This window comes from Populus nigra, chromosome 18 (assembly GCF_951802175.1).
Source record: "Populus nigra chromosome 18, ddPopNigr1.1, whole genome shotgun sequence".
Taxonomy (NCBI): Eukaryota; Viridiplantae; Streptophyta; class Magnoliopsida; order Malpighiales; family Salicaceae; genus Populus; species Populus nigra.
This window is the reverse complement of record NC_084869.1, coordinates 9,526,967-9,539,494: the sequence shown is the minus strand read 5'-3', so window position 1 is coordinate 9,539,494 and position 12,528 is coordinate 9,526,967. Positions and strand designations below refer to the sequence as shown.

The 12,528-nt window shown below is 31.1% G+C and overlaps 2 protein-coding genes across 2 annotated transcripts; one reads left to right on the top strand and one right to left on the bottom strand.

Annotated features, from left to right (window-relative positions):
- The first annotated feature begins 2,443 nt into the window (after positions 1-2,443).
- LOC133678759 (phosphoenolpyruvate/phosphate translocator 1, chloroplastic-like) lies at positions 2,444-6,595 on the top strand. Its single transcript, XM_062101250.1, has 9 exons — positions 2,444-2,962; positions 3,297-3,419; positions 3,518-3,670; positions 3,851-3,936; positions 4,062-4,146; positions 4,313-4,432; positions 4,540-4,608; positions 5,630-5,759; positions 5,866-6,595. The coding sequence occupies exons 1-9, from the start codon at positions 2,552-2,554 to the stop codon at positions 5,940-5,942; spliced, it is 1,254 nt and encodes a 417-aa protein (XP_061957234.1). The 5' UTR covers positions 2,444-2,551; the 3' UTR covers positions 5,943-6,595.
- Positions 6,596-10,404: 3,809 nt separating this feature from the next.
- On the bottom strand, positions 10,405-12,230 carry LOC133678861 (transcription factor MYB98-like). The gene is made up of 3 exons (XM_062101370.1): positions 11,617-12,230; positions 11,353-11,479; positions 10,405-11,007 (listed from the first exon to the last, which is right to left on the bottom strand). Exons 1-3 carry the CDS (start codon positions 12,228-12,230, stop codon positions 10,405-10,407), a joined length of 1,344 nt encoding a protein of 447 aa, XP_061957354.1.
- Between the last annotated feature and the right edge of the window lie 298 nt (positions 12,231-12,528).

Below are 12,528 nucleotides of genomic sequence, written 5' to 3'. Positions count from 1 at the left end.
TGTTACTCGTTTTTAGATGGTAAGAAAAAATTAGCATGAATCTTCAAGCTTACAGGAGGAACATGCATCACTTCCCAGAATAATGGACACAGGAAGGTTAATCCTTTCACAGAGAGTCAGCTCAACATCATAGCAGCCCTTTTTCTCCCAACCAAAATGCCGGTTGGTGGAATTTACTTTCCATTTTGGCAGCAAAGAAAAGTCCCCCACTTAGCCAATTATTATTTTATATTTTGTCCATACTCTCCACCCCACTTGGAGGGTGAAGATTGTGGGAGAAGAAAAAGCTCCTTGCTTCTGACAACCTATCCACGTTGTCGACCAATTCGAAAATTTACTCGAAAAAGGTTAATTTTACTTAATTAACATTGTTTTGTTTTTTTTTAAAAAATATCTGTTGGCATTAACTGCACCATGTTTGAATTAGGCTTGTCAAATCAATCAAATTAAATCAATTAAAACTACGCTTGTCAAATTAATAAACTAACGTGTTTGAAAGGGTTTGATAGGTAGTTATAATTGTTTTTTAAATATTTTTTATTAATATTTTTTTATTTATAAAAAATTATTTTTAAAATTAACATATTAAAATAATTTAAAAATATCAAAAATATATTAATTTAAAACAAAAAAAATTTAAATTTTTTTAAAATACTTTTCAAAGGTAACACCTTTAAATCAATTGAAATATTACAAGCTTGGTTGGGTAGCATGATGATGGTTTAAGATATTTTTTATTTAAAAATATATTAAAATAATATTTTTTATTTTTAAAAAATTATTTTTAATATCAACACATTAAACTAATATAAAAATATAATTTTTTTATTTTAAGTAAAATTTGTTTTGAAAACTTTTGGGAATTCCCAAACATAGCTTTAATGTGTATTTGAAAATGTATTAATGGTTGTTTTTTTAAAGTACTTTTGTTTATAAATGAATCAAAATAATATATTTTTATTTTTTTAAAATTATTTTTAATATTAGTATATCAAAACGATATGAAAATATAAAAAAAATTAAAATTTTTTTTTAAATTTTTTTATGAAATGTGTTTGCACCATGTTTCCAAACATTATTTATTAGATAAATATTATTTTAGATTAAATTTAAAACCTGGATTGTGTCAGCATCAGGTTACAAATTTTCCAAGTTAATTTGTTTGTGCGGTAATGAAATCGAATTAGGTTTTGTTGATATGTTAGGATTAAATAAAAGCCATCATAACCAGAGAAAATAAAAAGTAGCTTTCATGTATATGAAAACAAAAGAGTTGAATGTTTTGACCAAATAAAAAAAAAACCATATTATCCTCCCAAATTCAACTCACTTCAGAATCTACCACACCAAATCTGAGGAATAAGAGATGAACAATGAAATTGAATATATTTATTATAGGAAAAAAAACTATTGTTTAAGATGCATTTTTTTATATTATTTTAGAAAAAAAATCAATTGAGGATTTAAAATAAAAAAGAATATTATTGATTTTTTTTTAATTCACTAGAGAATTAATATGTATCCAGGGGTGATTATTTTTTGTTCAGTTTGATTTTTATTAAAAAAATAACAAAACCAATTTGTTTTTAAAAACCAAACCGAAACCGGTTCAAACTAACCGGTTTCGGTTCGGTTCAGTTAGTTTAGAACAAAAACCGGTTCAAACCGACTGGTTTCGGTTTGATTTGGTTTTTTCAGTTTGGCTCAGTTTTTTTCGGTTTGGCTCGGTTTTTCGGTTTGATTTTGTTTTTTCTAGTTTGGTTTGGTTTTTTTTTCAAAATTGGTTCGGTTCGGTTTTTTCAGTTTTAGGCTTATAAAACTGAAACCGAATCGAACCAGTCGGTTTTTTTTAAATTATAATCGGTTTAATCGGTTTTTTTGGTTATTTTTTTCCAGTTTACTTGATTTATCAGTTTTTTAGCTCACCCCTAAATGTATCTTTCCAAGAACTTTTACTATGTGTTAGATATTTTGATGTTTTTTAAATGATTTCTTTTTAATTTTAATGTAAAAACATTAAAATTATCAAAAATTATTAAAAAATTATAAATTTGATATTTTTTCATGTCAAATACACTTTTTAAATTTTTTTTCAAACACACTTCTAGATATGTTTTAGGCAATATTTGTTTTTGCAGATAGAATATATTTTTTAAAAATTTTGATTTATTTTTAAAATAATTTTTTTATTTTTTAAGATATTTTATGTGCTGATATCAATTTGTTTTAAATTTTTTTTTAATATATCTATAAAAAAAATTCTTAAGAAAAAGGCAAAAATTTCAAACACGCTTTTAATGAGAAAATAAAATTCAGAATCTCTACCGTCTAAAGCATAGAACTCCCAGAATATCCCTGATTCCCACTTTATTTTTATTCAATTTTTTAAAAACACAACACTCCTGCTCTTCTCCTATTCGCCAGGCAGCCCACCTAATATTTTTTACCTTTCCAACCCTATAAAAAATCAAACACAACTCTGAAAACACAGAACTCTCTCTCACTCTCTCTCCCCTTCCGTGTCTCTGCTGGCTCCTTTCGGATCTTGAAAATGCAGAGCACAGCCTTCACTCCTTCTTCTTCTTCATCTCTCTCCCCCCTCAAACCACGACGCCTAGTTGCTAACCCTATTTATTCACTCCCTTCCAGATTCGATCCGATTCGCGCTTTCTCTTCTTCTTCTTCTTCTTCTTCGAAGCGACACGACCCCGACTCCAACAATGTCGTTTTCCCTCGCCGATCATGGTCCTTGTCTTCAGCTTCCAACTCCTCTCTTTCGCGGCCGTGGAATCCCTTGGTCTCTGAGCGTAAAATGGAGCGTTTTGAGGTGAAAGCAACGGCGGTTCCAGAGAGTGCTGGTGAGGGAAAAGAGAAGAGTAGTTTGACCAAGACTTTAGAGCTTGGTTTATTGTTTGGCCTTTGGTATCTTTTCAATATCTACTTCAATATTTATAACAAGCAGGTTTGCCTTTTCGTTTTCTTTTCTCTTTTTAATTATTTTACTTTTTATTTTAGTCTATTAATTCTGTGATAAAATTGGAAGAACTTATGAAATGGAGATGTTTAGATCATTTGTCAAATTTAGCAACATATGAAATTTCTTCTTTAATTTTAATTCAAATTAGCAATCACACTATATCGATTATTCAGATGTTCTTCTTCTTCTTCTTCTTCTTCTTTTTAAATAATTATTTGTGATTTTAGTTTTGCTTAGATTAATGTAGATTGATGTTCAGTATTGGTAGCCATGATAAAGGAGGATGAATGACCGTAATTGGTAATGCTAATTGTCACAGGTTTTGAGGGTATTCCCGAACCCAGTAACTATCACTGCAGCTCAGTTTACTGTTGGGACGGTATTGGTTGCTTGTATGTGGACTTTCAATCTGTATAAAAAGCCGAAAGTTAGTGGCACGCAGGTATTTGATTTGTATTGCAGCTGCTGTGTTCAATATGTGGGTGATTGATTCCTTTTGTTGTCGAGATGGAAACTTATATTTGTTTTGTTTTTGGGTAGCTTGCTGCAATTCTGCCATTGGCGGTGGTTCACACGCTAGGGAACCTTTTCACTAATATGAGTCTTGGGAAGGTTGCTGTTTCATTCACGCACACTATCAAGGCTATGGAGCCATTCTTCTCGGTTGTCCTCTCTGCTATGTTTCTCGGGGAGGTGAGGCTTTTTGCTTTTTTCTCATTGTTTGTTTATTCTGGGTACCCTGGATGGAGTAACTTGAATTTGCTAACATGCCCATTCTAGTAGCTAATGTTGCTGTTACAGTTTGAATGCTTGCTGATTCTGTCAGATGCTATTTAAGTTGCTTTAGCTCTAATTCTTATCACTCTGCACCAGATGCCTACACTTTGGGTGGTTGGTTCCATTATACCAATTGTTGGTGGAGTGGCACTTGCCTCAGTCACTGAGGCCTCTTTCAATTGGTAAGTGATGCTGTCTAGTCATTATATAATTTCAGTCCTTGCCACCCCAAAATTTTATGGATGCACTTTATTTGGAGCTGTTGCTGATGCACTTTATTATGAACTTGTCACTATGTTTTTAAAAGGGCTGGTTTTTGGAGTGCAATGGCTTCTAATTTGACAAACCAATCTCGTAATGTCCTAAGTAAAAAGGTCATGCTTAAGAAAGAGGTAATTCCAACTTCCCAGATTTACAACTTCATCATGGTTTTGGTACATGCTGGACTGAATATTTTGATTTTGCTCCCTAATTGAGCTAAACATTTTCCATGATTTGTTTCATTTTGCTCTAATTTGATTTAGATTGGTACATGATTGATGGTTTGTTCATGAACAGGAATCTATGGACAACATTACTCTTTTCTCCATCATAACAATCATGTCATTTATCTTATTAGCCCCTGTGACTATCTTCATGGAAGGTGTCAAGTTTACTCCAGCTTACCTCCAATCTGTTGTGAGTTCTCTCTATAGAAAAAAAATGTCTAAAAAAATTCATGGTTACTCAAACTGCATGCTTGATATGAGTTCTTTTCTGATTTGCTTATCTGTTATTTGTGACAGGGATTGAATGTTAAAGAGGTATACACTAGGGCTTTTCTTGCTGCGCTTTGCTTCCATGCCTATCAACAGGTAAGGCTGCTTTTGTGTTTTTTATGTTTCTCTTTTTTCTTTTTCTCCAAACGCATAGGTCATCTATTCCTAGAGAATATTTTGTTTTTCCCTTTCTAGCATCTTGTTTTGTGTGTATTTTAGTCTCTGTAGTACTGTCATTTTTGTATTTTTGAAAGTAATCATTTTTATATTTTATTTTCAGTCTTCACCAGTAGAAATTTGCCTTCTTTTGAGCACTTAATTCCTCGGGTTGTTTTTAATGGACTAACTTTTTGTGGAAAATTAATGTGACAGCATTTCTTATGTGCTGGAAAATGTCTACATATCACTGTTAGACAAATTTGAGTAGTCTGCGCTATGCTATTAAAAAATACAACCTGAATTTCATAGCGTATTTAGTGGCTGTTGACAAACAGATATGCAAATCTCCCCTTTTGGTTTTGAAAAATGATCAATTCTATATTGTTCAAGTTTTTCTAGGTTCCTTATTGTTTATTTTCTAACCTATATCCTTCATTTTGGCAAGAGAGGTTGAGAATTGGTTGTTGTCCTACCTTTCAAAATAGGATAGTTGTCATGCGAAAAATGGTTCTCAAAACATTCTTCTATCATGTTTGTTATTGGCATCTTTGTTCTGGTATTGGCTGAACTCTTCAAGCTTCTGATAGCTATTGGTGCTTTGGCACCCTGATATAAAAGACTGTGTCTGGAATTTGTTGTTATTTTATTATTTTTGTTTACTTATTATGTTAACTAATTCTTTGAGGAGAAAAAGGAACTCTCGTTTTGTGCTCAGTGCAATAGATCCCTGCTGGGGTGGTAAAACAGCTTGAAACTAAAATAGGAAGTGTGCGCAAGTGCATGTGTATGATTGCAGGCCTGTATCTCTAGAAAATAGAGGATGTAACAGGTTACCGTTTGTCCGCACAACAGATTACAGTTTGTCCGTAAATAGCTTTCTTGTTCCAAAATAGCCATGTAAATAGCTTTCTTGTTCCAAAATAGCCAAGTCTGATCTCTTCGGGATTATACCTCGCAGGTTTCCTATATGATTTTGCAAAGGGTATCCCCTGTTACACACTCTGTTGGTAATTGCGTGAAGCGGGTGGTTGTCATTGTGAGCTCTGTCCTCTTCTTCAAGACACCTGTGTCACCTATCAACTCACTTGGTAAAATTCATATTTTGATGTCACAGTAATTGTTTCACTGGTCTGCATGCTTGTTATATTCTATCACACAATTTCCTCACGATTTCTTGGTATGAACTCATTTCAGGTACCGGGATTGCCCTTGCCGGAGTTTTTCTGTATTCAAGAGTGAAGAGCATTAAGCCAAAGCCAAAGACAGCTTGAAGTTCCGAGGAGATTTTGCTGTTAAACATGGGTCATTAGATGATAATATCATGCTATTGCATTCAAGAACATGTTTTTGTAGATCAGGCCAGGAACTCGTTTAGGTTTTTTTATCAGGTTGATTTATTCTCTTGCAGACACCCAATCCAAATTTTGCCTGGTGCAAGCAAAGTTTGTTGATCAGAAATTCTAGTGTCTTGCTTCGTTATTTTGTCGTCTTTAAAATAACAACAGAGGCGGTTTTCGCCATCTTTTTCTTGACTCAGTCGCCCAAGCTTTCTCCTAAAGAAAGATGGATGAGAACGGTGGGAGGAGGGGGTCAGGTCACTGGTAAACTCCACATGCGGTGACGAATTGTTGATACGAATCTCAATGGCCTTTTGATAGCTAGCTTTATAGTTGAGTCGAATCCAAAATGCAGGCTGCTGTCTTTTATCGTGGCAGGACATTCTTCAGCTGGGTTGCTACCTAAAAATTTACCATAGAGCTGAACATGTGCGCGTGCACCACAACCCCCTACATGTGCACGCGCATGGAAGGCACTTTAGAATTTTCTGTTTATTTTTAGAGTGTAATACCTTCTTCTATTTTAGATGTGTTTTAAAATTACATTATATTTTAAAAGGCATTGAATTGATTTCGTTTTTCTGCAATGCATGTATATTATTATTTCAAATAAAAAAATTATTGTGTTTTTGTTTAAAAATAAAGTCAGTTGGATTATATGATAAACCGTAAACTAAAATAATATTATTTTGATTACTTATATTTAATAATGTATATCATTGAAAACTCCTAAAAGAGCTCCAAATATAATAAAACTCGATGAAATATTGGATCCTAGTTATTAATATTAATATTCTAATATTATAAAATTAAAATAATATTAGTAGTATATTTTTTACAAATCCTTTTATTTTAAAAATTTTGTTATTTTTATATGTGAGGCAAAGTATTTTTTTATAAAGGAGTCAAACATAACACAACAATAACTAAGGATCCTCCGTAAAGATCGAATTTAATAATTTATCGATTTTTTATGTTCTTTTATTATATTTGTACTTTAGTTAAATAGAGAGTAGTTAAATAGAGAGTAATAATATAGACATGAATAAAAATTTTATAAATGGTTTTGTTTTTTTTTAAAAAGTAAAAATATGATAATTTATAATCTATTTTTTTAAGAAAAATTTATTACATATATTTAGTAATATTTATAATTAAAATTATTGAAAAGAACCTTGAATGTTTTTTTATCAAACATTAAATATTATGTGCCACTATTTATATTTTAATCTTATAAAACTAAAACTTATTCTCCTATAAAAAATTACTAATATATTGTAATATTTGTGAATTATTCTTATTTATAGGACTTGGCTCAAATATATATATTTATACTGTATTCATATGTGAATAATTCTAGTTCTTGCTCAATTTCCTATATTTTCTTTAGAGCTTCTATGTTTCTCCTTCCCCTTATTGGTAGGCTATTTGAGTCTTCTTCCACTTATTGTTTATATCTTTGCTTCCAGAGCATTCTAAAGCTACGTTTGGTTTGTAGTTGAATCGACTTTTCATCAAGTTTTAATATACTAATATAAAAAAAAAATAAAATTATTTTAATATATTTTCAAGTAAAAATCATTTTGAAAAATAATTCCTCCCATAATTCTCTACAGATTTAAAATGTTATGCTAACTCCCCTACCATAAGAGTAGGAATAAATGCATTAGTTAAGACTGAGCTACAAAAATATGTTCAATAAAGTTATGAAAGAAAAAAAAATCCTATGATTAGGCTTGAATATCAATGGATTGTCAATCATCTTAATTATTTCTTCTCGATCAAAAAGAGGAAACTTGAATTCTAAAATGTTAGAAGTTGTCTAGGTATATGTTATTAAGGTTTCAACTATCATATCCTAAATTGGTAAGAAAGGGACATCATCCATTTCTTCAAGCTATTACTAAATTTAATTCACGTTTGAGGTTGAGATGGATGAATTTCATTATTTGCTCTTTTTTTGTTTTGAAAAGAGATGGGACTCCCTCCTTAAAAGTCGTTTGATCTTCTAGATTGATATACGATGAAATCATGAAAAAATTTCAAATAAAAATTAATTTTTCAATGGTTACATTCTGACTATTAGCGTGATTAGACTTTATCACGAGTCCACAAGCTTTCATGCAAAACAAGTCCCTTATTGAAACATGAGATTTTTCAATACTTAAATTAACAAATATGAAAAGGATGTTTTGTGTGTAAAAAGAAATGTATGCGGAGAAAAAACTTATAGCCTAAAGTTGGCCAGTAAAGGTATGATTGACTTTTTTATTAACTTTCCTAAACATGACCCCCCGGAAACCACATATACGCACGCACACACTTGTGTATGTTTGATACTGATATATAAAATATAGTAAATGTCTCTATATTTTGTTTACTTAATGATAAACAAGATCAAATAAATTATAAAAAAATTATTTTATTCTAATATATATATATTATCATCAAACTTATAATTTTTGAAATAATGGATATAAATCATTATTTTCACTTTAGTTTATAATAAGCATTAAGGTTTTTTCTTAACTAACTTAAAATGATAATTTGTTATTCATTAAAATCACATTAAAAAAGGATTTGTAATAATCATAAAAGACAATTGATTTCTAAAAAGATAATTTAATTAAATTATAATTTACTCAGTTATTCAATCATTTCAATAAATATATTAAATAATAAAATAAATAATTATACCAATCACATGTCAAATATAATATTTCCATCCACACAAAGTTATTGAAAATATAGTATAGTATAATAATTATTTAAAAATATGATCAATTTTTTTAAATCCATTTTTTTATATATAATGTGTGTATTAATTATTATCTTAATTTTGAAATAACGATAATTATTTTCTTTAATAAATTTAGAAAGCTCACTCATTTAGTAAAAAAACTCTTCTTATACTTATTTTTTAATAAAAATACTCTTTGGTTAATTAATTTTATTTCATTAATAAAAAAATTTTTACTTCAATTTATTAATTAAAATTTAATTTCTGCAAATTATTAAATTTGATAAATTAATTTTGTTGGTAAAACAATTTTTTTTTTTGAAAAGTTTAAAGGGACATTTCCAGAAAAAAATTAACTTGGTTCTTTCTCTTTCGTCTCTCCTTTTTAGAGGGATTTAAAACTTGCTAAAAATTATTTTTGGGAAAAACACAAAAACATATTTTTGTTTTCAACTCCACAATTAAATGCATTTCTTCCTAGTTGTTTTTGTCTCTTATGTTTCAAGCTCTTTTCAAGCATGAATACCTTTACCTTGAATGCTTTACCAATAGACTAATCCCCCCATGGAGACGCTTATAGCAACTTAAACATGCATATTTTCAATTAACGTACATACTAGCTAATTAATAGCTATTTAAAGGTGTGTTTGTTTAATCTTAGCTTTTGTATTTACAGTGAAAAAAATACAGTTAAGTATTTGGTAATACACTAAATTGTGTTTTATACTGTGAGACCTATCAAAAAAATTAAGTTTGAAATGCAGTTTTTATGAAGCAGTTTTTACATGCTTTTCTAACTGATTTTTGTAAAACTTTATTTGTTTTTGCGTTTCAAAAGCATTTTTTTTAAAATTTGAATTTTTTTTTATTTTTTTCTTTACTTCAAATTAATTTTTTTTATATTTTCATATCATTTTAATGCGCTGATATCAAAAATAATTTTTAAAAAATAAAAAAAATTTATTTTGATTCATTTCCAAGTAAAAAACACTTTTGAAAAGCAACTACAACCAAACATTTTATACATGTTTTTTGCTGCACATAAACCTCAACTATAATTTTTACTAAACATATATCTAAATCCAACTAAACACATCTAACCATACTTTTTTAAACTTACTTTTTTAAAACCACAATCATAAAAATTACCTCCAAAACAAACACATTATTAGTGTTCGGATCTTTCCTAGAGAAAAACATTTCACAATTTATCTTTCCTAGAGATAAATTAATTCGAATGAAACTCTATTATATATATATATATAGAAAATGCAGATATCATGAACTGAAAATTAATTAAGTAGAAAGGAAACAATAAAGCATTGTAGAAAAGTAAAGTTGCAACTTTTATTCATGAATTTAATTAAGTTTCAATCTAAGCCTTAACATAAAATGCAAAACTTGTCACCTCAAAATATTTTCACGACATTAACTACAGCATCGATCTCTTTAGTTTCTTCACTTTTTCCTTCCTTTGTTCTTGTTCTCTTATAGTATACTCCAGCTTTGAGTTCTGAATAACACAGTTACAAACCAAGAATTTTCTTTTTCCTGTTCTTTAGTCCCTCAAAACTTGCTTTGAAGAAATTTTAAACCTAAACCTGCCATATATACTATCTCTATGCATACTAATGCATGGCCATGTCTCCAAGGGACTTACAATTTTCTTTGAGAGATCATTTCTACCAAATCCACTTCCTTCTTCACTTCAAAACCCATAAATGGAGTCGCATAATCCTGTTCTGGCACCTTCATCTGCAATCTTTTCTCATGAACAGAAGAATGATCACAAGGGAGCCCATCAAGAATGGAATCAACACTGCAGCCCCCTTGAAACATTTTCTCTTGAATATTATCAAAATCCGGGACCTCACTAAAACTATAACATGGAACTAATCCACCATCATTATCTTTGAAAAGGACCAAGTCCCGTGGCTGCTGCTCTGGTGCTTTCATATCGGCAGTATTATCTGGTATGACATCATCAACAGTGCTAGCAGTAGTTATCCCATGACCTTTCCATGTAGTGCCCGAATTCAAGTTCAAGCTCTTGATATAATCTTGCAGAAGTGAGGCTCTTGGGTACTTCGGTCTACATTTTCGCTTCGAGTATTGCTTCCTTTTGGTTGCATTCCAGTGGTTCTTAATTGAGTTTTCTGTCCTTCCTGGCAACCTCTTGGCGATTTCTGCCCATCTGTTACCTAATACAGAATGTGCCTCTATCAGTACCTTGTCCTCCTCTACACTCCAAGCGTCCTTCTGTAATGAGAATAACCAAAGAAATGATAAGAAATCGAGCTGCCATCCTTCTCCAACATATGAATACAATGCCAAGACACATATACACAAGCCATCTATGCATGATTCCTGTGCTGTTAATTTACTTTATTTAACGTCAGACAAGATTTGGATCCATCCTATATTAGCCCTTTTAGCTAATGTATCATCAAGAATCTAATATATCTGCAAATAATATTATACTTTTGATTAATACCATAAATTGTATTTGTGATTCTTGTTAAAACAAGTGAAGACGTATCAAAATAGATTACACCGCTACGCATAAAATGACAGAAGCTAGGGAAATTGGGAAGAAATGTTAACCTTGATATCAGGCCTTAGATGGTTATGCCATCTCTCTCTACACTGCTTTCCTATCCTTCCAGACAACATCTTAGCAACATCAGACCATTTCCTCACTCCATGCTGTTCAACCAGCTGAATCAAGAGCCTGTATAAACATGCAGCATGTATAACAACGCCATTTTTACCCGCAAATTTGTGGAGAACGCCAAATGAACAATAGAAAAGAAAACCCCAAAGATGCATGCGTAATTAGAACAAAACAACTTAGATATATTTATGTACCTATCCTCCTCAGTAGTCCATTGCCCCTTCACTACACTGTTCTTCTTACGACCTTTCCACGTCTTTCTTGCGAAGGGTTGAAGTGTCCTCGTCATGTTCAAACCCATTTTGTTTTTGCACTCATTCTCAGCAGTACCCACGCATGAGACTTCATCTTGAACAACAAAACTCACAGGCTTGCCTTCTTCGAAACTTAAGGACGTATAGCCCTGGTTGGATCCTATCTCATCAATGGAATTCCTTTGACTAGAGAGGTTCGAGTAGCCACCACTCTGGAAATTGTCATTGACTTGACCATGCCCACCACCTCCGTTGATGTTACCTGCAAATGGCTTGCATTCATAATCATAGAGATCAATATTTGATGATGGCCCATAAGGGAAAGCATCAAAAGAATCAAAGTTAGAACCAGTTTGGACACCAAAAAGTGGATTTGATGATGACCCATTAGCATTGTCATGATCATCAAGATGACTAAATCCTTGAAGAAAGCCTTTTGATGACGGGCAAGGTGTTTCAAAGGGAAAGTACTCCTCTTTCATGCATGCCTTACTTGACAAAAACATTGGTTGAGAAACAGGGTTCTCTTTTTTAACGTTGTTGTCAAGCTCCATGAGAGAAATTGAAGGAGTTACCACCACCTTAATATATACAATTGCTGTTGCTTTTTTTAAAAAAAAAAAGAAAAAAAAACTTTATAGGTTATTAAGTACTAGAAATTTTCTCATAATTTCTAATTTGTATCTTCTTAATTAACGGGTTATTTGGGAAATTTACAATATTTTTGTAGGAATCAAATTTGATCGATGGTGTCCACACACAGATTTGAGGGAATCTAGTATGATGAAACCTTCTGATTGAAGACGTGGCAGTGTACTATTGGTTTGATGGATGTATTAATTTTACAGTCAA